At 43.8% G+C, this 26,673-nt stretch overlaps 2 protein-coding genes across 3 annotated transcripts; both read left to right on the plus strand.

Annotated features, from left to right (window-relative positions):
- Positions 1 to 234: 234 nt before the first annotated feature.
- LOC311584892 (zinc finger protein 431-like) lies at positions 235 to 11,321 on the plus strand (the record flags this gene model as incomplete). Of its 2 annotated transcripts, XM_084759612.1 has the most annotated exons (5): positions 235 to 635; positions 6,776 to 6,902; positions 7,106 to 7,166; positions 7,331 to 7,373; positions 11,202 to 11,321. In XM_084759612.1, the coding sequence occupies exons 1-5, from the start codon at positions 579 to 581 to the stop codon at positions 11,205 to 11,207; spliced, it is 294 nt and encodes a 97-aa protein (XP_084615738.1). In that variant the 5' UTR covers positions 235 to 578. The 2 variants fall into 2 exon arrangements, with proteins under 2 accessions (XP_084615738.1, XP_084615739.1); XM_084759613.1 differs by lacking the exons at positions 7,331 to 7,373; positions 11,202 to 11,321 and having other exon boundaries at positions 7,106 to 7,170.
- Positions 11,322 to 15,778: 4,457 nt separating this feature from the next.
- LOC311584886 (uncharacterized protein) lies at positions 15,779 to 23,909 on the plus strand. The gene is made up of 4 exons (XM_084759601.1): positions 15,779 to 15,888; positions 20,377 to 20,503; positions 20,863 to 20,923; positions 22,856 to 23,909. The coding sequence occupies exons 1-4, from the start codon at positions 15,886 to 15,888 to the stop codon at positions 23,643 to 23,645; spliced, it is 981 nt and encodes a 326-aa protein (XP_084615727.1). The 5' UTR covers positions 15,779 to 15,885; the 3' UTR covers positions 23,646 to 23,909.
- Positions 23,910 to 26,673: the final 2,764 nt, after the last annotated feature.

Here is a 26,673-nt window from a genome sequence, read left to right on the forward strand (position 1 = left end):
AAGATAGACACGTAGGCTATAGGAGGACAAGCCAGGAGTGAAACTAAAATGTCAATCTCTGCAGACATGGAAAAGGTCTGGCCCTACTGGAAGCCCAGGTCAGGAACTTCAGTGTCCCTTCAGTATACTCTAACCCTAAATCAAGTTTTCATGTCAATCAAGACTCACTGGCCAATCAGAGCCTCCAGGCGTTCGTGGGGGGTCGAGGAGGAGTGTTCTTCCGGGTGCGTTGCTGCAGGTTCAGCTCACATGTTGATCAGTTTTGAATGCTTCAGTGTGGTGTGGTGTGAGCAGTGGTGCTGGACGCTGAGACGGGAGCCCAGGGAAACTGGGCCATGACATGGTGAGCTCAGGGTCACTACCCACAGCGGGCTGGAGCAGGCGGCTGAGCAGTGCGAGCTGGTGTGGTGGGTCTTTCCCAGGGTTAGGTGGGAAGCCGCGGCCACCTATGAGGAACCTTTTAGTCCGAAATCACTCCCTGGTCCTGGCGGTCGAATCTGAACAACTTCGCTATCGGGAGCTGCATCTGCACACAGCATTTGCAGCAAGGGCTGGCGTGTAGAACCATCCTCGGCAAGATGCCAACCTCGGAGAGCCCTGGTTTCTCTAGTATTTACTACAAGACGCATTTGGAGGTAATTTTGCGGAGGCTGTGAAAGGCATCTCCTATGATGGTGGTGTAGCACTCCAATAGAAAGCTGAGATGTAGAAGGGTAGAATTGGTGGTGTAAAGGATTTAGGAACGCTTAGGAAACAGTAAGCTGCCCAAGTAGAATTTAGCGAGGGAGGACTGCCTCTAAAACACCCCGCAGAGAAGTAGGATGCTAGCCACGCCTCTTAGAGATTAGGATGCTAGGCTACACGTGTTGGCAAGATGTTCTGTTCTTCTGGCTCCTTCTGTCCTCACCTGTGTCTGTCTGGTTCATTCTCTCGCCAACCTCTTTGTAAAATTCTTCCAGTAAAACTGCCTGTGAATTCCACAAACTGAACTCCACTGCCTCTCATTGATTCAACCGACTTTCCTAGAGCAGAGCTCTGCATGCCTCCGTCTCTTGAGTGGTGGAATTAAAGGTGTGAGCCCCTACACCTGGACCTAAACTTTTCTTTACCTGAAACTTGCGCTTTACCAGGCTGCCCTGAAATGCGGAGATCTGCTTGCCTTCACCCCCTGGGGTTAAATAAAGGTCTGTATTCCGGTTGAGCCACACAGACCTAGAAGGTCTTTGGATGCGTGATCTCTTGCCAGAGCAGCCATGTCTTGAATTAAAATTCCTCTACATTAAGTTCCAGTTTTCTTTGTGGGGGGAAAAAAAGGTTTTTACCACATGGGCACATGTACACCAGTTGAAAACTCTTTGAGAAGGAAAAGCATGGTTGTGTAGAAGGGTGGCCTGATGAAGCTAGGCTTTTCCATGAGGCCCTCCTATATGGAAAATGACCTAGCTCTCTCGAAAACCCAGGAGCATGCTTGGCAGAGCCAAGAGCAGCCTGGAACCTAGGCCTTGGGACCTTTCCCTTGTACCCCAACGTAATGAGAATAAAATGGAGCTGTTTCTCTAAAGCCAGGAATATGTTTGCAAGAGCTGGTAATGGTGTGGGGCCAGGGCCTTTGGGGAGGGGTTGTTCCAGATGCTGAGAACCCAACCCTTCCCACTACATGGAGCTGTGGTGATGAGTCCCAAGTCCACTGTGAGCCTGGTCAGTAATATTCTTGTATATCTTGTGTTCCCCGTGTGCAGCATTTTTTTTATTATACGCCTGCGTTTCTCCCATTGTATGATAGTTTCTGGTGACTTCGTAGATGTCTCCCATTTCTTTATTTTAACCTTCTAAGCAGTATACAAGATGCTGTTGTTGTTGTTGTTGTTGTTGTTGTTATTATTATTATTATTATTATTATTATTATTATTATTATTATTTTGGTATATTTTTAGGGACAGGGTTTCTCTTGTAGTCCTGGCTGTCCTGGACTCTTTGTAATCCAGGTTGGCCCCAAACCTGCCCCTGCCTCCTGAGTGCTGGGATTAAAGGGGAGTGCCACCATACTTGCTTTTTCGAGATGCTGTTTTTAAGAGGCTTACTTGGCATACACATAGCTTGTGCAGCACAGCCCCCCCCCAGCTTCCCTCCCCCCACTGTCTGCATTTTCTTTTCCTCCATTGGTCCATCCACTATGCAAGTAGAGGAGGCTCTGCCAGTGAAGAGTGCTGCTACTTAAGAAATAATTTTGAGCTTAGTCTACAAGGAAGGGTCTAAGGCAGCCAGGGCTGTTTACACAGAGAAACCTGTCTTGCGGGGGGAAAAATAGAAAAAAAGAAGTAATTCTGGCAATATCTTTGGTGTGTAAATATTTAAATTGTTCAAAAACATAACCTGGGTCCTGAGCCTAAAATTAGCGTAAGGGTGACAAGGTGAGTTTGTAATTTCCCAGCATGTGTTAATTAATTTACGCCTGTGAATGGAAACAGACCGGGTTGGTGGGTGTACAATTTGGGTAGGTTACCTTCAGCCAGTGAATATGAAATTTCCAATTTGGGACTGTACTATGTAGATCTGTGCAATCCTCATTGACACAGTTAAGTCAGGTCAGAAATTTGAGAGCCAAGCTGTTGGGTGTAGCTGTGTGTGTCAGGCTCCGTACAGACCTCAGCCCCTGACACTACACCTAGAGAGAAGGTGTAACAGTGTCTCAATAATGTCATTGCTAACAAGGAAGGGCAAGTATATCTTTCTTTTTTAAAAAGCCAATTGTTAGTGGTACTCTTTGTATTTAATTTTCCTTATGTATCACTGTTCTAATCTCTCTCCCTCTCTTCCTCTCCCCATGTCCTTCTCCCTCTCTCTCTCTCTCTCTCTCTCTCTCTCTCTCCCTCTCTCCCTCTTCCCTCTCCCCTCTCCTCTCTCTCTCTCCCCACCCCCACTCTCCTCTCCCCTCACTCTGGTTGTTTTGAGACAGGGTTTCTCTGTATACCCTTGGCTGTCTTGGACTTGCTTTGTAAATCAGGCGCTCCTCAACAGTCTGCCTACCTCTGCCTCCTAGAATGTTGGGAATACAGGTGTATGCCTCTGCACCCAGTTTTATGTCTCATCTCTTAATTGTTTCCGTTCTCCAGAATTTCTGTGTCATTAAGAGTTTCATTCTAGAGCCAGTGTCTTGGCTCAGGCGTTTGATACCAGTACTCCAGAGGCAGAGGCAGTCAGATTTCTGTGAGTTCGAGGCCAGCCTGGTCTACAAAGCGAGTCCAGGACAGCCAAGGCTACACAGAAAAACTATCTTAAAAAAAAAAAAAATCTCAGCCCGCTGTAGGCAGAGGCAGAGGCAGGCAGATCATTGAATTGGAGATCAGCTTGGTCTACAAAGTGAATCCAGGACAGTCAGGGCTTACAGAGAAACCCTGTCTCCTGAGGGGAGGTGGGGTGGATTTCATTTCAGAGCCAGGTGTGGTAGCACAGGCCTTTAATCCCAGCACTCAGGGTAGGGGGTGTATGTGGGGAAATCTTTGTGAGTTTGAGGCCAGCCTGGTCTACAAAGTGAGTTCCAGGACAGCCAAGGCTACATACTGAAACCCTGTTTTGAGGAATCAAACACAAAACACAAAACAAAAAAGGGCTGAGCATAGTGCTGCCTGCCTCAGAGTCAGATTGCTGTGAGCTTGAGGCCAGTCTAGTGTACAAAGTGTAGCCAAGGCTACACAGAGAAATCCTGTCTCAAAAAAACCCAACCAACCAATTTCGTTCCCTTTCTTCTTCTTTTTCTTCTTCTTCTTCTTCTTCTTCTTCTTCTTCTTCTTCTTCTTCTTCTTCCTCTTCCTCTTCTTCTTCTTCTCCTCCTCCTCCTTCTCGTTTTTTTTTTTTTTGAGACAGGGTTTCTCTGTGTAGCCTTGGCTGTCCTGGACTCACTTTGTAGACCAGGCTGGCCTCAATTCAGTGGCCCACCTGCCTCTGCCACCCTAGGGTTGGGATTAAAGGCGTGTGCCACCACACCCAGCTTCATTACGTTTTTTTCCCTAGTGCCTGCTTATTTGTTTCTGTTTAGACCAGTGTCTCCTGAAGCTAGCCTTTCTACATGTTGTGGAGTTAAGACTGGCTTTGAAGCCGAGTATGGTGTCGCATGCCTTTCATCCCAGTACTTGGGAGGCAGAGGCAGGCAGATCACTGTGAGTTCAAGGCCAGCCTGGTCTATAAAGCTAGTCCAGGACAGCCAAGGCTACAAAGAGAAACCCTGTCTGGAAAAACCCAAAACAAACAAACAAACAAAAAACAACAAAAACAAACAAACAAACAAAAAGACTGGTTTTGAACGGAAATCCTGTCTCTGGGGCCCAGTGCCTGCAGGACAATGCTGCATCTCCTTTTAGGCTGAGCCCTGCCCTGTCTGATCAGTTTAAAGGAAAAGTGACCAGTGAATGGGGCTCCTTCAACGTCCCTGGATCTTGTGGGGGAATCACAAATAAAGAGGGACCTGTGTAAAAACTGGGTTCACTGCCCAGCTTTGAAGCAGGTGGAGTCAGCACCAGCATGGAGAGGGATGGCGGGCAGGGGTGGCATGTGGGTGGGAAAGGACGTTAAGAGCTTTCCTGCTTTGACAGTAGTTAGCATTACAGTGAGTCCTAAGGTGTTCATTCCCAGGATTTCTGTTTTTGGTTTTTCAAGACAGGGTTTCTCTGTGTAATATGCCTGCCTGTCCTAGACTGACTTTATAGACCAGACTGGCCTCAAACTCACAGAGATCCACCTGCCTCTGCCTCTCGAGTGCTGGGATTAAAGGTGTGCACCACCACGCCTGGCTAGGATGATGTATTTTAACACTTGTATTTAACACTTTGTGGCTTTCTTTAAAGAGGTTATGGAAGCCTTGTAGTTGGAGCTTTTCTAGATTACTTACTGGGGACTGGACTTGAGTATCTATAGACTCAACCCATTTCCCGTTCTTGGTTTCTACTGTGTCTTGGTTGAAATGGATATGTCAGCTTCCATCTTGTGCTGTCATGCCTTCCCCATTATAGACTCTATCCCCAAATCACGTAAGATACAGGAAAAGCAGTTCTTATGCAAAGCTGAGCTATTTTGCTAGCCTTGTATACATGCTTGTTTTGTTTTGTTTTTAAAATTTTCCACTAGTTTTGTTTTTGCTTTTGAAGACAAAGTTTCTCTGTGTAGTCCTGACTGTCCCGAAAGTAGTTGTGTAGACCAATTGGGCCTTGACCTTAAAAGATCCATCTGACACTGGCTTGTAGAGGAATGTCTTGAGTGGATGTAACAACTGTCAATAAAGTGCTCTTTAACCAATCAGCTGGGCAGAAGGACAGGAAGTGGAAGGTGAGACTTCCTGCAGAGGGAGAGGAGCCAAGGATTGACAGATGACACTGGAGGGAGGATTGTTGAGAGTTGATGGCAGAAGGAGCAAAGTCTCTGAGGATCAGATTGGCAAGTGCTTGGGATATATGTATGTTATGAGGTTTAAAGTAGCTTATTTTAATTTATGAGTAGATTAGTTTAGATTCTGCCCAGCATAGTGCTTGCCGGTTTAAAATACCCTTCAGTTTTTCTCTGTCAGTTATTGGCTTCCTAGGCTGAACTGATATAATTTATTGTAAAACTGTCTCCATGTGCTGGGGTTAGAGGTGGGACAACGTGCCTGGCTATTTTTGCTTTTATAGCATTGGCTGGTGGGCCTAGAATGTAGGTTTCTGCACATGTCAAGCATATGCTCTTGTCTGGAGCTTCACCCACATGTTGAATTTTGAAGTTTGGCAGAAAATATGTTCTGTTTGTAACGATGGCATGTAATCATGACATTACTACTGCCGGAGCTTTCTGAGTCAGTGACTTGCTGGTGCCTGACATTCTTCTTACCTGCTCTGTTTGTTTTGAATGCTTCTGCGTGACTGTGAGTATTTTACCTCAATGTGTGAATATTTACCTCATGTGTGGCTAGTTCTCCAGTGGTGAGAATGTGGCCTCAGAACTCCTGAATTAGAGTAATGGATAGGTGTTATTCCCCAGGTAAGCACTGGCAATTGATCCCAACTATTTCCAAGACCAGCAGGAGGTCTTCACTGCTGAGCCGTCTCTCCTGCCCCATGTTGCTCATTTATGATCAACATTTACATTGCTAATATTTTTATTTATCTATTTATATCTGTTTAAGCATGTATTCTCTTTTAGGACGATCTGATGTTGCATTTTACTTGGGACACTTCAGTTCTGTAATATGAATATAGAACTAGAGTAAATGTATAATTCTTTGTAAGAACTTCTGTTAAAGCCTCTGAATTCTTTCTGGCTTTTTTACTTGTTTGTTTGATTCTTGCAGGGGAGTCCAGGGTCTTTATCTGTACCTCTGGAAGTTTTTATATGTCCTGGAACCTGCTGCACAGTTCAGACTGGCATCCAATTCAGTGAGGTCCACCTGCCTCTGCTTCCTGAGTGCTGGGCTGACAGACATGAGCCAATACTGTTTGTTACTGTCCATACAGTTTCTGTGCTCTGTGCCCACTACCGTTTGTCTCTTTGGTTGTCTCCCTCTTTGTGCCTGTTGTTGAGCATTTCTCTTGCAAATCTTTATCCTTCTCAAAGGGTGCAGGAGCGACAGGCTGAACTCACTACTCAGTTTCCTTCTGAAATGACCTGGTGATTGCAGTCAAGCCTGTGTGTCAGGGAGTAAGTGGGGCAAGCCCCAGAGTTGTGTGACCATATTGTATGACCATGAAGTAAGTATTTGCGGTGCTGTCAGCATCATGCTCTCTCTCATCCACGTGTTGGCATGTTTTAGGGTGCAGTGACCTATGAAGACGTGCATGTGAAGTTCACTCAGGAAGAGTGGGCTTTGCTGGATCCTTCCCAGAAGAGTCTCTACAGAGATGTGATGCTGGAGACCTACAGGAACCTCACTGCTATAGGTAAAACTGTGAATTTACATTTGTGGTTTTTAATAAGGGGTCGGCCGTTACTTGGTTATTGGTCTCTTTTGTAATTTCAATTGAGAATGATGAAGAATAATGTGCATAAATCAGGCATGGTTTTAAGGTTCACTGAAGATAGTAACTTAAATTTTGCCTAATTCCTAATAATATATCACAAATTTTCTGGTACTATATTTCAGGCTACAGTTGGGAAGAACATGATATTGAAGAACATTGTCAAAGTTCTAGAAGATTTGGAAGGTAATTTTCTTTTTAAATTTTTTTTTAATTTTTATTTTTTCACATATACATTTATAGTATTACACATATATACAATAGATTACCTATAGCTAGAAGAACCATAATACGAACAGGAATTATATAGATGTTACCTTCTTAGTTTTTTGGCTATTTGTATTTGACAGCCTTGAAGAAAACATCTTTCTTGGTGCATCTAAATTTCTGAATGTAAGTCAATCTCCATCACATCTTGTCATTATCAACTAAAAACACCTATCTAGACTTAAAAACATCTTAACCCTTAAACAACTAAGCTTCATTGTAAAACTAGGCTACCTGGTCTTCAACTCCATCAGAGACGTGAGAAAGTATAAACTTGATTACTTGAGTCTGCTGGGAGTGCAGGGTAGTAGCTTTCCAAATGAGAAGATGACAGAGACAGTTTGCTACCTGAATAGTCACCCAAAGCTCTCTATAATGTTGGAGCATCTTCTTCAGCCTTCTGGTCCAATATATCTGACAGACATATTTGTGAGGCAGGAACTAGTGAGGAATTGCTTACCCTGTCTTGGCAGAGTTTGGTCCTCGACTCTGCCTGCATCCAAGCTTGCCCTTTTTAGGCAGAATTCTGTCTGTGGTAGAAATGAGGACATTTTGCCCAGTGGCATGTTTGCCGTATTGAAGCCATCTCCATAAAGAGGTTCTTTGATGCTCATCATCCTCTTTGAGGTAGGCTGAGTGTTTCTAGGAGTTAACCTGTCTCATTGTCACTGAATCTTTAAAATAATAAAAACACTTTTTAAAAAATTTATTTTTTTTTGGTTTTTCCAGACAGGGTTTCTCTGTGTAGCCTTGGCTGTCCTGGACTGATTTGTAGACCAGGCTAGCCTTGAACTCAAAGTGATCTGCCTGCCTCTGCTTCCCATATGCTGGGATTAACGGTGTACGCCACCATGCCCGGCAGTAAAAACTTATTTATTTATTTATTTATTGCTTTTTCGAGTCAGGGTTGTTCTGTGTAGTGTTGACTGTCCTGTACTCACTTTGACGACCAGCCTGGCCTCGAACTCCCAGCAATCCACCTGCCTTTGCCTCCCAAGTACTGGGATTAAAGGCTTGCGCCACCATCACCTGGCAATAAAAACATTTTAAAATGGCATATTCTGCATGTCTCTGAGGTTTTTGAAGACCTTATCTAACTATCCTACCTTATCTTTCTATAGAATCATATCTATCTGCTACACTAACATGTATTCCTGTGATAAAAGTAGACTAGCAATTGGCATGACCATGATTTGTTCAACTAAAAATTAACTTGTATAACTTATTTTTCCTAAACAGCTTGCAATAGCACTTTCAAAGCATTGGAAGTAAACTTGGCATTATACTTGTGTTATATGGGTACAATGCCTCATATTAGAGTAGAAACACATGCACACACTCATGTGTATGAAGAATAATCTTATATTTTAATTGTATACCACTGTATCTAGAATTAAACTTATTTTGCATATATATACAAAATTCTATACTAGTGAATTAAAAATAGCCTTTGGAGTGACAATTGAGGCAGTAAGTTGAGTAGATTCTTTTTGTTCTATCTTCCCTATATATTTCTACATTCCCCTTTCTTTCTTTTCAACCCCTTTCTCCAAACCTAAGAATGTAAGATAAAGGAAAAGAGAGAAATCACTGACTCTAACCTTGTTTTCTCTCTAAATAAGACCTATAATAACTTGTAACCAACTCCCATCGATAAAAACCTCCTATTGCCCAAGAAAGCAACCAAAAACCTACCTGACCCCCCTTAAAGGAAATGGGGTGTCATTCTCTTAAGGTTTCTTCCAGCTGATTTGGGATGAATAATATCTTTGTAGGGGCTCAAATAAAATTGGGGAAATACTGTGTTTTAAAATTATCTGTATTACCTGTATTATCAATAGGCCCGGCTAGTGATCAATCAAGACACACACACATGTTATATTTTAAAATAGCCTTAGTTAACCTGGGGCAGGGCAGACATCAATCCTCTAACCTAGTTTCCATAGTAGGGCCTCAGGCTTGGGATCCCTGTTACAATCCAGTGCCATCTGTTTCTAATAACTTATATCAAGCAACCTCCCATCTATAATCCCATATATTTGCTCATGTTCTTCATCTGGGCCGGATTCTCCATCCACGCCAGCCATGTGTTTCTCCTTCATCTAAACCATGGCAGCCTTCCTCTCTTCACTTCACATCTGTCTCCTTCTCCTCATGGTGGTCTTTCTTCTTTTTTTTCTTCCCAGAATTCCTCTCTCTCTAAGTCCCACCTATCTCCTTTGCCCTGCCTAGGTGGGATGGCTTTTTATTGAACAAAAGGTGGGGTCACACAGACAACAAACAGTAATTAACATCAAAATATATCAGACCATCCCCCAACAGGGAAATGCTTAAGCAAGCTAGGAATCACATTTTTTGATCCAGTTTCCAAATATTGAGAAATTCCAGGCTTAATTAGAGTCCTGTGTGGGACAGTCTGAAATGCTGGATCAGTTGGGATTATAAGCTTTCTTTCAAAGTGTCCTGGGAGCTTTCTTGTTCTGATGAGGAACAACAATTGAAGCCGTTGGTGGTGGAACATGAAGGATACAGGATGCCAGTATCCAGCATGCTGAGAGGAATACATCCTGTCAGGTCTGATCCAAAGTCAGTGTCCGGTTGCTTTGTTCTGAAAGCATATAATTTCTCAGAAGCAATATGCAGTCCTAAAATTGGAAGGTAATTTTCATGTGTGACCTGATACAAATATTTCGCTGAAGAAATGTGCTGTGGAAGTTTTAAAGAAAAACAACCGTGTAAGAAAAAAAAAAATACTGCTTTAGGTGTGTCGATGATTATTAAATTCTCCCAGCACCATGTACCTCCATGTCAGGTATCTGAGTTATGTCTGCAAAGCATTCCCCTAAGGAAGAAGACATGGGAACACTGCCTTAGCAGATAGCACCATCTGAATCATGGCCCCCCCAGAGCTAGGCTGTACAAATGCCAGTCTGCTTAGTCCACACCACTCAGGCACTGCCCAAGTATACATATAGAACAGGTGATGGGCATGTGTCCAAAGACTTCTAATAAACAAATAATCCACAGTAAAAGTGGTTTTACCTATGTACTTGTAGTAACGATGATAAGTTTAGGGAGGGGGCAGTTTATGAGAGTGAAGAGTGTTGTTGTGGAGAAAGCCTAATCCCTCCCCACGTGGTCACGAGGAACAGAAAGACAAACTGGGGGCAGTGTGGGCACCTGCCAGTTGTCATTCTTCTCTCAGTGGGCAGAGCGTGTGTCACAATGGATACAGGCGTGTGAGCACAGGGACACTGGAAGAAGCAACGCGCCTGTCTCTGCCCCAGCACAGTTGGAAGATGTGTAGGAGGCCCCACTTTGTGTAGATTTTGAGTGGGATATAAGTTTGCAGTAACTTGGCTTTCCTAACTGTACTGGGAATACATCTACAAACTCACACTGAAGAAAATCCCTGAGCACTAGCAATATAGAAAAAAAAAAGTTTTTTGTTTGTTTGTTTTTGTTTTGAGTTGTTTTGAGATGGTTTTTCTCTGCAGCCTTGGCTGTCCTGGACTCCCTTTGTAAACCAGGCTGGTCTGGAACTCAGCGTGATACTCCTGCCTCTGCCTGCCCAGCGCTGGGATTAAAGGCATGTGCCACCATATCTTACTTGAAGTGTAGAAAATTTTCTGACCCTAACCCTGGGTCACTTTGCAAATGTAGTATGACTCACACTATAGGAAAACTTATGAATGCAATGAGTGTGGTAAAGCTCTGGGTTCTTTTAGTAAATGTGAGCCGTGTAATAAATGTTTTTACCATCACAGGGAACTTCAGGGATGTAAAACAATCCATAATAAAGGGGAATACCATGAACTTAAACAAAGTGATAAAATCTTAAGATTTGATTCCTCTTTACAATTAGACCAAATTGTAAAATTATCGTACAGATTACAAGATTCATCAATGCAATAAATGTGGTAAAGGTTTCACATGTGCCAATTATGTTTGCAGGCGTGAAAGCTGTCGTACTGGAGAGAAACCTGATGAATATACTGAAGGTGATAAAGCCTTGACATATCCCAGTCACCCTCAAAGGCATGAAATAATTCATACTGGAGAGAAACCCTATGAAGTTACTCACTGCATGGAAGGCTTTGTGCATCACAGTAGTATCCAAATATGGAAAAGAAAACAATCTGGACAGAAACCCTATGAATGTAATCTATGTGAGAAATCCTTTTCACAATACAGTCATCTGCAGAGGCATAAAAGAACACATACCGGAGAGAAACCTTACAAATGTAATCAATGTGATAAAGCATTTTCACAAGCCAATGGTTTCCAAATACATAAAAGAACACATACTGGAGAGAGACCCTATGGATGCAATCAATGTGGGAAAGCCTTTGCATATAATGGTCTTCTTCAAATACATAAAAGAACACACACTGGAGAGAAGCCCTTTGAATGTAATCAATGTGATAAAACCTATTCGCAATACAGTCATCTCTACAGACATAAAAGAACACATACCGGAGAAAAACCCTACAGATGTAAGCAGTGTGGTAAAGCCTTTATACAACAGAGTCATCTTAAAAGGCACGAAAGAATTCATACTAAAAAGAAACCCTAGGAAAGTATTCAGTATGGTGAAGCCTTTGCGTGTCACAGTCGTCTCTGAATACATAAAATGACACATTCTGGAGAGAAACCCTATGAATGTAACCTATGGTGTACAACTTTACATTTCTGGTAGTGACCAGAACCAGATCGGCAGTGATTTTTGCAATGCTACAATCTGTTGTATGTTTTAGGTCTTCGAATACATAAAAGAACACATACTGGAGAGAAACCCTATGAGTGTAACCAGTGTGATAAAGGTTTTGTACAACACAATCATCTCAAAAGTCATGGAAGAGCTGGGCGTGGTGGTGGAGGCCTGTAATCCCAGTACTCAGGGAGGCAGAGGCAGGCTGATCTTGGAGTTCTGGACAACCTGGCCTACAAAGCTTGTCCAGGACAGAGAGACCGTGTCTTAAAAAAAAAAGTCATGGAAGAAATCATACTGGGAAGAAACCTTATGAATGTATTTAATATGTTGAAGCCTTTGTACATTTCTGTAGTCTTCATCATTATGAGAGAATTTATACTGGACAGAAACCCTTTGAATGTAAGCAATGGCAATGTGGTAAAGCCTTTGCCTATCACAGTTATCACCAAATGCAGAAAAGAGCACATACTAGAAAAAAAAAAAAACCTTGTTGGATGTGGTGGTGCATGACTTTAATCCCAGGAGACAGGCAGGTGGATCTCTTGAGTTCAAGGCCAGCCTGGTGTACAAAGTGAGTCTAGGACAGCCAAGCTGTTACATAGAGAAATCCTGTCTTGAAAAACCAAACAAACAAACCAAAAAACAAAAAAACCCCAAAACAAACAAAACAAAACAAAAAAACAAAAAACAAAAAACACCAAAAAAAAAAAAAAAGAAAAAAAGAAAAAAAAAAGAAAAAAAAGAAAAAGAAATCTTTGGATGTACACTATATGGTAAAGCCTTGTGCTCTGGAGTCTACCTGGATCCAATACAACTCAAACACCAGGTCAGTGAGGATGACAAGGATTTATTGTAATCAAATCACTACTCATCAGGGCTGTAGAACAGACTGAGGAAGTGAACTCCAACCTCTCTACCCATAAGCCAGAATGTTATTGAGATTTTAAACTTGAAAACCACAAACATCTGTGCCAAATTATAGGTACATGTTTCCACCAATCAGGATTAAGGGGTAGGAGCTTTCCTTATATTGTTGAATTGTGTCAACTGATAAAGAATGTAAGTTCTACAGTGTAACCAATCCAAGTTCTACAATGTAACCAATCCAATCTGCTTTGTTGTTTTGTGACTAGGAACAGTCATTATGTGTTGGGACTAACAGAAGCTGTGGCTAGGCACAGTTACTATGTTTTAATGCTACATGTGATGCTTTAAAAATTTGTTGGAAGATGGGTACAAGCAACAAAACAGCATAACCAGAGGACTAATAAGGGGTAGGGCAGGAACACAAGGTATTGTTGGACCAACTGATCACTAGGTGGTTGAACTCTTGAGAGCAAGTTTGAGTTTGAGAGCTTTTCTCAAACAATTGATATATTTGCACAGAAACATTCCCGGTGCTATGGAAGTCCGCCCATGTTTAGGTCTAATGCTGTCCTGTTTTGGGTCAGGGCCCCAGGAGGTATTCAGGCCAGTCAGTTTGTGGAAGCCATTGCCTGGATTATCCTGTCTGGAAGATGGCTGCTGTCACAGTCCTGGCTGATCAAGGGGGATCATATATTCAGGGAGGGACAGCTCTGATCTCTGTCTGGTTTGTAGTAGTTTCCTCTTCCTTGTAGACATAGGCCTGTGAAATAGTTACACAGGGGTGCAGAGTCTGTCAGGGGATATCTGTGCAGGAGGTTAAGTGCACAGGTAAGCCAGTAAGACTTTGATGGGCAGTGTGTCCTGCAGAGGGGATAGAGTAGATGTCTCATTAAAATGGGGACAATCCTGAAGGTGTGCACGGGTGTCATTTCTTCTGGCTGGGGTTATCACAGAGGTGTTTGTGGGCCCTGCAGAAAGCAGGCTGCAGGTGTTAGAGGAATCTCCATCCTGGTCCAGCATCCCTCATCAGTTATCCCACCTGCTCAAAGTACCCGAGGAGTGAAACGCCATGCTCATTATGTGACCTTGTAAAAAGATTGTCTGTGTGTCCTGGTAACCATTTTGAAACTGACTGGTCCATAAGTGTTAGAAGCCAAGTTTGGAGTTAACTGTGCATTCACGAAGGGAATCTATCAGTCTGGAGTTTTTTGTTTTGGTTTGGTTTTTTCGAGACAGGGTCTTTCTCTGTGTTAGTCTTGGCCATCCCTAACTCACTTTGTAGACCAGGCTGGCCTTGAACTCACAGTGATCTGCCTGCCTCTGCCTCCCAAGAGCTGGGATTAAAGGCGTGCGCCACCACCTCTTACATATATAAAGGCCATTGAAGATGGGAGCTCTTTCTGTCTTCTGCTTGCCCTAGCTCTGGCTAGAAAGTTAATTGCATGGAGCCACAGCCACATGGAGTGAACCCTTACTAGATTTGTTGTTTTTATGCAAAATCCCAAACATTTGATTTTTACCAATGTAGACTCAGGAGCCAGATGCTGGGGTAAATGCCTGCTAGCTGCGAGAGGCAGAGAAATCACCTTGCTGATCTTCCTATTTCTTAAAAAGAGATTTATTTGTTTATTATGTATACAGTGCCGTGCCTGCATGTACACATGCAGGCCAGAAGAGGGCATGATATCTCATTTCAGATGGTTGTAGGCCACCATGTGGTTGCTGGGAATTGAACTCAGGACCTCAGGAAGAACAGTCAGTGCTGAGCCATCTCTGCAGTCCCTGACAATCCTACTGAGCAGGTGTCTCAGAAGGAGAAAGCCCCTCCTCCTCCTTCATGCTGTCTTAAAAACCCTTCCCGCTGAAAGTCCCTCCTTTCTACTTCCTGTGCATCTCTAGCCATCCTCTGACTTCCTCTCAGTCTCTCTGACTTCCTCTCAGGTTTTGTCCTGTGTTCACTCCATGTCATCTGGTTGCTTGCTCTGCCTCTTGACCTATTTAGTCCTGCTTACAGAAAGCTATTGGGTTGAAGGTGTGTGTGCTAGGGCCAAGGCACACCACACTAGAAACAGATTCTTCCAGGCCACAGTCTCAGGGTTCACAGTGTGATGAAATAGCCTTCAACACTGAATCTTCAACTTTCCGTTGTAGACCATGATTGTTGGACTGGTTGGACCACAGCCTGTGAGCCATTCCAATAAACCCTCTCTCTGCATACAGAGATCAATTCTATCAGTTCTGCTCCTGCGGAGAATCTTTAATAATACAGCTGTGTGTGTGTGTGTGTGTGTGTTTCCCTCCGGTGAAGATGAGCCTGCTAAGAATATTGCTCCACAGGGTTTGCCAAGTTAGCTGCTTTTCTCTCAGGTGAAAAGTACCTCAAGTGTACCTGAACCCAGCACGAAGTCCCAAAACAAATACTTGTTTCCTAAAATCTCTTCTTGAATTGTTAATTTTTGTAGACACCCTTCCACTTGTAGGGCAGCTTGGTAATCCCCAGCCAGTTGAGGAGTGGGCTATGCAAGCTATCCACCTTGACTCCAGGAGGAAGAAGGGGAGGTTCCTCCTGAGTGCTGTGAGGGGAGCTCAGGCAAGCTCTGCAGTCCTGACTTGGGGAGCTCAGGGTCCCTGGCCACAAAGGGGAGGAGCAGGCAGCAGAGGGTCCAGGGGCGGTGTTGGGTGGTCCCTGGGACTAGGTGGGAAGATAGACACGTAGGCTATAGGAGGACAAGCCAGGAGTGAAACTAAAATGTCAATCTCTGCAGACATGGAAAAGGTGTGGCCCTACTGGAAGCCCAGGTCAGGAACTGTACTGTGCTGTGTCCCTTCAGTACATTCTAACCCTAAGGGAGGTGAGGAGTTGCTCAAGTCAATCAAGACTCACTGGCCAATCAGAGCCTCCAGGCGTTCCTGGCGGGGGAGGGGGTCGAGGAGGAGTGTTCTTCCGGGTGCCTTGCGGGCAGGTTCAGCTAGCTGTGAGGATGCTTCTGCGTGGTGTGGTGTGAGCAGTGCTGCTGCGTGCTGAGAGGCAGCTCCGCGAAACTCCGAATCCATGACATGGTGAGCGCAACAGGCTGGAGCAGGCGGCTGAGCAGTGCGAGCTGGTGTGGTGGGTCTTTCCCAGGGTTAGGTGGAAAGCAGCGGCCACCTGTGAGGAACCTTTTAGTCCTAGTCACTCCCTGGACCCAGCGGTAGTCTGTGAACAGCTTCCCTGTAGGGGGCTGTGTCTGCACACAGCATTTGCAGCTGGGGCTTGTGTGTAGAACCATCCTCGTCAGGGTGCCAAACTCGAAGAGCCCTAGTTTCTCTAGTATCTTCTACAAGTTCTGTCCTTAGCATTTACCATTAGGTGTAAGAAGGATTTGGAGGTAATTTTGCGGAGGCTGTGAAAGGCATCTCATGTGATGGTGGTGTAGCACTCCAATAGTAAGCTGTGATGTAGAAGGGTAGAATTGGTGGTGTAAAGGATTTTGGAACACTTAGGAAACAGTAAGCTGCCCAAGTAGAATTTAGCGAGGGAGGACTGCCTCTAAAACACCCCGCAGAGAAGTAGGATGCTAGCCACGCCTCTTAGAGATTAGGATGCTAGGCTACACGTGTTGGCAAGATGTTCTATTCACCTGTGTCTAGTTCGCTCTCTTTGCAGCCTCTTTGTAAAATTCTCTCACTAAAACTGCCTGTGAATCAAGTCACTGATTCAACAGACCCTCCTAGAGCAGAGCTCTGCATGCCTCTGTCTCTGAGTGCTGGGATTGAAGGTGTGAGCCGCCAAACCCAGCCAGTTTGTGCTTTCTTTATTGCTCCTGTTTCCATATTTACATAAAACTGTCTTCCATGTTTCCTCCAATTGTATGATTCTATTTTCCTGGATTTCTTGAAGGGAGTTATGCATTTCCTCTTTAATGATCTCTGTTATCTTCATACAGATGATTTTCAGGTCCTTTTTTTTTTTTTAATGTCTTTAGCTGTGTTGGTATATTCAGGACATGCTATGGTAGGATAGCTGGCTCAGTTGGTGACATATTTCCCTGCCGTTATTGGTTCTGATCCTATGCTGGTACACAGGCATTTGGGTTTGGGGTGGTTATATGTCTAGGTCTGATTTCTGAATTTGTCCTATTTGTTCCTGAGTTTCTCTTTGCTCTCTGGATTTTCAGATTGTGTTGCCTGAGTGCTGCTTCTTTTACTGACCTGTTTGGCTGGTGTGTTCTAGAGGGAATGCTTGCTCGTGTTGGATTGGCTGGTGTGCTCTAGAGGGGGAATGCTTGCTCATGTTGGATTGGCTGGTGTGTTCTAGAGGGAATGCTTGCTCAGGTTGGAGCAAGGGGCTTCATTTTCTGTCTTGAGTTCCTCTGCTCACCTCCTCCAATGATGGGCAATGATCTGACAGAACCATCTAAAACGCCCTTCCATTCTCTGAGATGCTTTTGGTTAGAGGATTCAATCACAGCAGCAGAGTAGCAAGTTAGAACAACACATAGTATGGAAAGAGTGCTGCTGCTGCTGCTGCTGCACACAACCTGGAGTATCTCCTTCGGAGGAGTGTGGAACACGTCAGGGCTTGAGATGCAGAAGGCACAGAAAGCTGTTCACAAAGCTTGATCAGCTGCTCTTGTAGGACCCGGAAGAGCGGGGTGTTGAGAGTAATGCAGGTAGGACATGTTCAGGTCACAGGACTTCAGTGGAAAGCAGACACCATGAAAAGTTTACCTTTCTTACTCTGCCCATGCGCTGAGAAACTGTGTAAGGGATAACTCAAAAATAGCAGATTTCCTGGGTGGACTAGTGAATCCTTGGACCGTTATTACTAGTGACTCATTCAGGACCGCAGTGAAAGAAAGCGACAAGCAGGGCAGAAATAAATGAAAAGACTGGCCTGTGGAGAAAAACAGCACCAGGTCATTTTAAATGGCAGTGAAGTGTTGAAAGAGGCAGAAAGGACCAAGGTGACGATCACCGTTGAAGAGAAGGCCTTCGCTCCCAGCGGAAGCTGAAGAAGTTGCCCTGACAACAACACTCCCCTGCTAAGCCTTCAGGAAATGGACAGAGTCGGCAAAGTGACTCCTAGTGCCAGGAAGGAAAACCTGCTGCAACAGTGGCCCAAGTGTGGCAGGGTCCAATCCCGATTTAGAAGCCAAGCTTGACAGGCTCACCCATGTTGTGTGTCTGAGACAGAGCCACAGGAGGTGATGCTTTCCCTGCTGGGTTCTAGCCTTAGTTCATTCTTCCCTCACGCTGTACACATTCCTCTCTATTGGATGGGAAGGGATGCATGTCAGGGCTTGAGATGCAGAAGGCATTGGAAAGATAGAACTGGTTTTCCGATTTCACAGGATGTGGCAGTGAAGAGATTGTCTTGAGTGGCAGAAGGGTACAGGCAGTTGCGGATTCTTAGGATCATTGAAGTTAGATTTAATGCATTTTCGTCATGGGACCAGAGTCAGGATGTAGTTGATTGAATCAGAAAGTGCATAGATAGGATGATTTTTTTTTTTTTTTTAACACTTTGTGGCTTACTTTGGGGATGTTATGGAAGCCTTGTGGTTGGAACCTTTCTGGATTACTTATTGGGGACGGGACTTGAGTATCTATAGACTCAACCCATTTCCTGTTCTTGGTGTGTACTGTGTTATTCCCTCTTGTGTTGTCATGCTTTCCCCCTTATACAGTCTATCCCAAATTCATATAACATACAGTAAAAGCAGTTCCTATGCAAAGCTGAGCTATTTTGCTAGCCTGGTGTGTGTGTGTGTGTGTGGTTTTTTTGTTTTGTTTTAATTTTGCTAGTTTTGTTTTTGCTTTTGAAGACAGTTTCTCTGTGTAGCCCTGCTTGTCTTGTAAGTAGGTGTGTAGACCAGGTGGCCCCGACCTTAAGAGATCCATCTGACTGTGGCTCCAGTGTGCTGGCATTAGAAGTGGGACAACATGCCTGGCTTTTTTTGTTTTTATAGCATTGGCTGATGGGCCTAGAATGTAGGTTTCTGCACATGTCAAGCATATGATCTTGTCTGGAGCTTCACCCACATGTTGAAATTTGAAATTTGGCAGAAAATTTATTCTGTTTATAACGATGGCATGTAATCATGACATTACTACTGCCGGAGCTTTCTGAGTCAGTGACTTGCTGGTGCCTGACATTCTTCTTACCTGCTCTGTTTGTTTTGAATGCTTCTGAGTGACTGTGAGTATTTTACCTCAATGTGTGAATATTTACCTCATGTGCGGCTGGTTCTCCAGTGGTGAGAATGTGGCCTCAGAACTCCTGAAGTAGAGTAATGAATAGGTGTTATTCCCCAGGTAAGCACTGGCAATTGATCCCAACTATTTCCAAGACCAGCAGGAGCTCTTCACTGCTGAGCCGTCTCTCCTGCCCCATGTTGCTCATTTATGATCAACGTTTACATTGCTAATATTTTCATTTATCTATTTATATCTGTTTATAAGAACTTCTGTTAAAGCCTCTGAATTCTACCAACCAAGGACAATGCATGCAGTAAACCTAGACCCCCTATTCAGATGTTGACAATAGACAGAACATTCTCCACAGTAGTGTGGAGAGTGGGGACTGACTCTGACATGAACTCTGGTGCCCCCTATTGGGGACCTGGTAGCACTCAGAGGAAAGGGAAGCAGGCTACCAAGATGAGACCTGTTTGCTTGTTTGTTTGTTTGTTTGTTTGTTTGTTTTTGAGACAAGATTTCTCTGTGTAGCCTTGGCTGTCCTGAACTCCCTTTGTAGACCAGGCTGGGCTCAAACTCACAATGATTCACCTACCTCTGCCTCCAGAGTGCTGGGATTAAAGGCGTGGCCAGATGAGACCTGATAGGCTGTGATCCTATGGTGGGAAGGAGGTCCCCTTCTGTCACAGGTCTAGGGGAGGGGAATAGGGTGCAAGAAAGGAGAGGGGAAGGGAAGATACAAGTGTGGGGATAACAACCGGGTTGTAATTTGAATACATTATTTAAACAACAACAACAAAAAAGAATATTAAGCATAAAAAAAATCCCCACAAAAACCAAACCTCTGAATTCTTTCTGTCTTTTTTGTTTGTTTGGTTCTTGCAGGGGAGTCCAGGGTCTTTATCTGTACCTCTGGAAGTGTTTATATGTCCTGGAACCTGCTGCACAGTTCAGACTGGCATCCAATTCAGTGAGGTCCACCTGCCTCTGCTTCCTGAGTGCTGGGCTGACAGACATGAGCCAATACTCGGAGTTTACCCATCATTTTTGTAGTTTGTTACTGTCCATACAGTTTCTGTGCTCTGTGCCCACTACCGTTTGTCTCTTTGGTTGTCTCCCTCTTTGTGCCTGTTGTTGAGCATTTCTCTTGCAAATCTTTATCCTTCTCAAAGGGTGCAGGAGCGACAGGCTGAACTCACTACTCAGTTTCCTTCTGAAATGACCTGGTGATTGCAGTCAAGCCTGTGTGTCAGGGAGTAAGTGGGGCAAGCCCCAGAGTTGTGTGACCATATTGCTTGACCATGAAGTAAGTATTTGCGGTGCTGTCAGTATCATGCTCTCTCTCGTCCACGTGTTGGCATGTTTTAGGGTGCAGTGACCTATGAAGACGTGCATGTGAAGTTCACTCAGGAAGAGTGGGCTTTGCTGGATCCTTCCCAGAAGAGTCTCTACAGAGATGTGATGCTGGAGACCTACAGGAACCTCACTGCTATAGGTAAAACTGTGAATTTCCATTTGTGGCTTTTAATAAGGGGTTGGCCGTTACTTGGTTATTGGAGCTCTTTTGTAATTTCAATTGAGAATGATGAAGATTAAGAGCTGGGCTGTGGTGGCGCATGCATTTAACCCCAGCACTTGGGAGGCAGAGGCAGGTGGATCTTTGTGAGTTCAAGGCCAGCCTGGTATACAAAGCTAGTCTAGGACAGTCAAGGCTACACAGAGAAACCCTGTCTCGAAAAACCAAAGAATAAGGTGAATAAATCAGGCATGGTTCTAAGGTTCGCTGAAGATAGTAACTTAAAATTTGCCTAATTTCTAATAACATATCACAAATTTTCTGGTACTATATTTCAGGTTACAATTGGGAAGAACATAATATTGAAGAAAATGGTCAAAGTTCTAGAAGATTTGGAAGGTAATTTTCATGTGTGACCTGATACAAATATTTCGCTGAAGAGATGTGCCCTGGAAATTTTAAAGAAAAGCAACAGTGTTAAAAAAAAAAAAAAAAAAAAAAAAAAAAAAAAATATATATATATATATATATATATATATATATATATATATATATATATATATATATACACACACACACACACACACACATACACACATAAACACACATACTGCTTTAGGTGTGTTGATGATTATTAAATTCTCCCAGCACCATGTACCTCCATGTCAGGTATCTGAGTTATGTCTGCAAAGCATTCCCCTAAGGAAGAAGACATGGGAACACTGCCTTAGCAGATAGCACCATCTGAATCATGGCCCCCCTAGAGCTAGGCTGTACAAATGCCAGTCTGCTTAGTCCACACCACTCAGGCACTGCCCAAGTATACATATAGAACAGGTGATGGGCATGTGTCCAAAGATTTCTAATAAACAAATAATCCACAGTAAAAGTGGTTTTACCTATGTACTTGTAGTAACGATGATAAGTTTAGGGAGGGGGCGGTTTATGAGAGTGAAGAGTGTTGTTGTGGAGAAAGCCTAATCCCTCCCCACGTGGTCACGAGGAACAGAAGGACAAACTGGGGGCAGTGTGGGCACCTGCCAGTTGTCATTCTTCTCTCAGTGGGCAGAGCGTGTGTCACAATGGATACAGGCGTGTGAGCACAGGGACACTGGAAGAAGCAACGCGCCTGTCTCTGCCCCAGCACAGTTGGAAGATGTGTAGGAGGCCCCACTTTGTGTAGACTTTCTGAGTCTGAAGTTACTTGGTTTTCCAACTTTATTAGGAATACATCCACAAACTCATACTATGGAAAATTTCTGAGTACTTTTTTTGTTTTTGTTTGTTTGTTTTGCTTTATTTATTTATTTATTTATTTATTTATTTGAGACAGGGTTTCTCTGTGTAGCCTTGACTATGCTGGACTTGGTTTGTAGACCAGGCTGGCCTTGAACTCACAGCAATCTGCCTGCTACTGCCTCCTGAATGCTGGGATTAAAGGCATGTGCCACCACAACCAGCCCTGAGTACTAATAATGTAGGAATTTTTCTGTCTGTCCTGGGTCACTTTGCAAATGTAGTATGACTCACATTATAGGAAAATTATGAATGCAATCAGTGTGGTAAAGCTCTGGGTTCTTTTAGTTTTTTTCAAATATATGAAAACCCTCATATAGAAAAAGGATGGTATAAATGTGAGCCGTGTAATAAATGTTTATACCATCACAGGTAACTTCAGGGATACAAAACAATCCATAATAAAGAGGAATAGTATGAATTTAATCAAAGTGATGAAATCTTTTTTTTCTCATGTATTTTATTTTATTTTTTTTGTTTTTTTTCTTTAAAAATTTTTTAATAATTTATTCATATTACATCTAAATTGTTAGCCCTTCCCTTGTATCCTCCTATTCCTCCCTCCCTCCCGCTTCCCCCCTTCTCCCCTCCCCAATGTCTGTGATTGAGGAAGATCTCCCCCTATATATGCTCTTATAGTATTGAGTCTCTTCTTGGTAATTTGCTATCCTTCCTCTGAGTGCCGCCAGGCCTCTCCATCCAGGGGACGTGGTCAGAAAAGGAGCACCAGAGTTCGTGTGAGAGTCAGATCTTAAGATATGATTTCTCTTTACAATTAGACCAGATTCTGAAATTATCATACAGATAAAAACATTCAGTGCTGGAGAGATTGGTTAGAGGTTAAGAGCACTGTTTGTTCTTTGAGAGGTCCTGAGTTCAATTCCTGGCAACCACATGGTGGCTCACAACAATCTGTAATAAGATCTGGAGCTTTCTTCTGGTGTGTATATTTAATAAATAAATAAAATATTTAAAAACAATTCAGCAGTACAATAAATGTGGTAAAGGTTTCACATGTGTCAATTATGTTTGCAGGCGTGAAAGCTGTCATACTGGAGAGAAACCTGACGAATATACTGAAGGTGATAAAGCCTTGACATATCCCAGTCACCCTCAAAGGCATGAAATAATTCCTACTGGAGAGAAACCCTATGAAGTCACTCACTGCGTGGAAGGCTTTGTGCATCACAGTGGTCTCCAAATACAGAAAAGAAAACAATCTGGAGAGAAACCCTATGAATGTAATCTATGTGGTAAAGCCTTTACACAACATGGTAGTCTCCAAAGACACAAAAGAACACACACTGGAGAGAAACCTTACAAATGTAATCAGTGTGATAAAGCATTTTCACAACACAGTGGTCTCCAAATACATAAAAGAACACATACTGGAGAGAGACCCTATGAATGCAATCAATGTGGTAAAACGTTTGCATATCATGGTCTTCTTCAGACACATAAAAGAACACACACTGGAGAGAAACCCTATGAGTGTAATCAATGTGATAAAGCCTTTTCGGAATCCAGTCTTCTCCACAGACATAAAAGAACACATACCGGAGAAAAACCCTATGAATGCAGTCAGTGTGGGAAAGCCTTTGCATATCATCGTCCTCTTCAAATACATAAAAGAACACACACTGGAGAGAAGCCCTATGAATGTAATCAGTGTGGTAAAGCCTTTTCCCAATACAGTCATCTCTACAGACATAGAAGAACACATACCGGAGAAAAACCCTACAGATGTAAGCAGTGTGGTAAAGCCTTTGTACAACACAGTCATCTTAAAAGGCACGAAAGAATTCATACTCAAACGAAACCCTAGGAAGGTATTCAGTATGGTGAAGCCTTTGTGTGTCACAGTCGTCTCTGAATACATAAAATGACACATTCTGGAGAGAAACCCTATGAATGTAACCTATGGGGTACAACTTTACATTTCTGGCAGTGAACCAGGACCAGATCGGCAGTGATTTTTGCAATGCTACAATCTGTTGTATGTTTTAGGTCTTCGAATACATAAAAGGACACATACTGGAGAGAAACCCTGTGAGTGTAACCAATGTGATAAAGCCTTTGTACAACACAATCATCTCAAAAGTCATGGAAGAAATCATAGTGGAGAGAAACCTTGTGAATGTATTTAATATGCTGAGGCAGTTGCACATTTCTGTAGTCTTCATCGTCATGAAAGGCTTCATACTGGAGAGAAACCCTTTGGATGTAAGCAATGTGGGAAAGCCTTTGCCCATCACAGTTATCACCAAATGCAGAAAAGAGCACAGACTAGAAAAAAACTTGCAGGGTTTGGTGGTATGTGACTTGAATCCCAGCCTCTAAGAGAGGCAGGTGGATCTTTGTATTTGAAGCCAGCCTAGTCTACAAAGTGAGTCTAGGATAGGCAAGGCTGCAACACAAAGAAACCTTGTCTCAAAAACCAAAAAGCATGACAGAATGATCCCGGATCAGCTGTGGGGAGTCAGATCAACTTTATTCCAGAGGTGAGGGGATATCTAGGATACTGGGTAGGTGGTTGGGAGAATCCAGTGTGGCCTAAGGCCATTGGGTGAGGGGCTAGGGTACTGAGATGCCTCAGTTATGTGGGAGGAATCCCAGGTGCTTGCCTAACAGGTTCACTGGAAGAGAGGGGGTTGGACCTGTAATTTTCCCATGGTCTATGTGGCGTTTCTCTGGTAGTATGGAGTCTGGGATCTGTCCCCAGGAAGACAAGAGGAAGCCTCTCTGACAAAGTGTGTGTGTTTGTCATTGGTCAAGGAGCTCATGGCTTCCAGGTAATGTCAGACTTGGACCGTAGCAGCAGGGTGTCCCGTCATCTTCTCTGGAGAGGTGTCACTGTGGTCCTCAGCGTCTGTGCTGTGTTCAGCTTGGTAGGGAACCAGCACCAGATTGGCAGTGAGTTTTTTGTTTTGTTTTTGGCAGTGATTTTTGCAATGCTACACTCTGTAGTTTTAAGAATTTGCTTGAGGGCTGGGTGTGGTGGCACACACCTTTAATCCCAGCATTTGGGAGGCAGAGGCAGGTAGATCACTGTGAGTTCGAGGCCAGCCTGATCTACAAAGTGAGTCCAGGACAGCCAGGGCTAACAGAGAGAGACCTTGTCAGAAAACAAACAAAACAAAACATTTGTTCGAGGACGGATATAAGCAACAAAACAGCATGACCAGAGGACTAATAAGGGGTAGGGCAGGAACACAAGGTATTGCTGGACCAGCTGATCACTAGGTGGTTGAACTCTTGAGAGCAAGTTTGAGCATGAGAACTTTTCTCAAACAACAATGGATACGTTTGCACAGAAACATTCCCAGTGCTATGGAAGTCCGCCCATGTTTAGGTCTAATGCTGTCCTGTTTTGGGTCAGGGCCCCAACCAGAGAGCTCATCTGTCCCTGGAGGTATTCAGGGCCAGTCAGTTTGTGGAAGCCATTGCCTGGTTTATCCTATCTGGAAGATGGCTGCTGTCGCAGTCCTGGTAGATCAAGGGGGAATCATAAATTCAGGGAGGGACAGCTCTCATCTCTGTCTGGTTTGTAGTAGTTTCCTCTTCCTTGTAGACATACACCTGTGAAATACACAGGGGTACAGAGCCTGTCGGGGGATATCTGTGCATGAGGTTAAGTGCACAGGTAAGCCAGTAAGGCTTTGATGGGCAGTGTGTCCTGCAGAGCAGAAAGGGAGGGTAGATGTCTCTTTAAAATGGGGACAATCCTGAAGGTGTGCACAGGCGTCATTTCTTCTGGCTGGGGTTATCACAGGTGTTTGTGGGCCTATGGAAAGCAGGCTGCAGGTGTTAGAGGAATCTGCATCCCTGTCCAGCATCCTTCATCAGTTATCCTACCTGCTCAAAGTACCCGAGGAGTGAAACACCATGTTCATTATGTGACCTTGTAAAAAGATTCTCTGTGTGTCCTGGTAACCATTTTGAAACTGACTGGTCCATAAGTGTTAGAAACCAAGTTGTGGAGTTAACTGTGCGTTCACGAAGGGAATCCATCAGTCTGGAGATTATTAACTTATGTTTTCAATCCTATTTATTTTTCTGTTTGTTTTTCCTATAAAACAGTGAGTTAGCACAGGCTTAGCTTCTGGTGCGAGCTGTGGCGGCATTAGTGGTAAGCAGAGTAAAAACAATCATTAGGATTGCAGAGCAGGGGCCTGGATGCATGATTCACTCAACCATGATTGCGAGGAACTAGAGGGTCTCCTTTTGCCAGTAAGGCAGGGTTTTGTTTTTTCTTTTTCAAGACAGGGCTTTACTGTGTAGCCCCGGCTGTCCAGGACTTGCTCTGTAGACCAGGCTGGCCTGGAAGGCACAGTGATCCATCTACCTCTGTTTCCTGAGTGCTGAGATTACAGATGTGTGCCACCATGTCCGGAAAATTTTTAAAAAATATTTATTTTTGTTTTATGTACATTGGTGTTTTGCCTGCATTCTTGAGAGAGCTGGATCCCTTGGAACTGGAATTACACAGTTGTGAGCTGTCATGTGGGTGCTGGGAATTGAACCAGGAGTTAAGATTTTTTTTTAGTAATTTTTTTGTTTCTTATTTAAAAAATTTTTTTTTCTTTGTACTTTTCAGGTATCTCCTGGTTCAGTGGGTAGGGGAGGGAGACGAATGGTGTCTTGGGTCGGGCATCTTAGTAGGGTACCACACAGATGGCCACCGCTGCTGCCGCCACCACCACCACCTCCTCCTCCACCATCACCTCCACCACCACCACCAGAGTCTCTGGAGAGCATGTTGTTCCTGTTGCCTCTGGCCCTTCCCCCAGCCCTTTGGTGGCAGGAGGCAGCCACATGTGCAGGCCCAGGCACCCCTTTATTGGCAGGACCTG

This window comes from Acomys minous, assembly GCF_964271855.1.
Source record: "Acomys minous genome assembly, chromosome: 2".
Classification (NCBI taxonomy): Eukaryota; Metazoa; Chordata; class Mammalia; order Rodentia; family Muridae; genus Acomys; species Acomys minous.

Bases quoted from the DNA above. Each gene is read 5' to 3' on its own strand.
- LOC311584886 (XM_084759601.1), top strand. The intron at 20,504-20,862 runs GTAAAACTGTGA...ACTATATTTCAG, and splicing joins CAGGAACCTCACTGCTATAG to GTTACAATTGGGAAGAACAT. The intron at 20,924-22,855 runs GTAATTTTCATG...TTATGTTTGCAG, and splicing joins AGTTCTAGAAGATTTGGAAG to GCGTGAAAGCTGTCATACTG.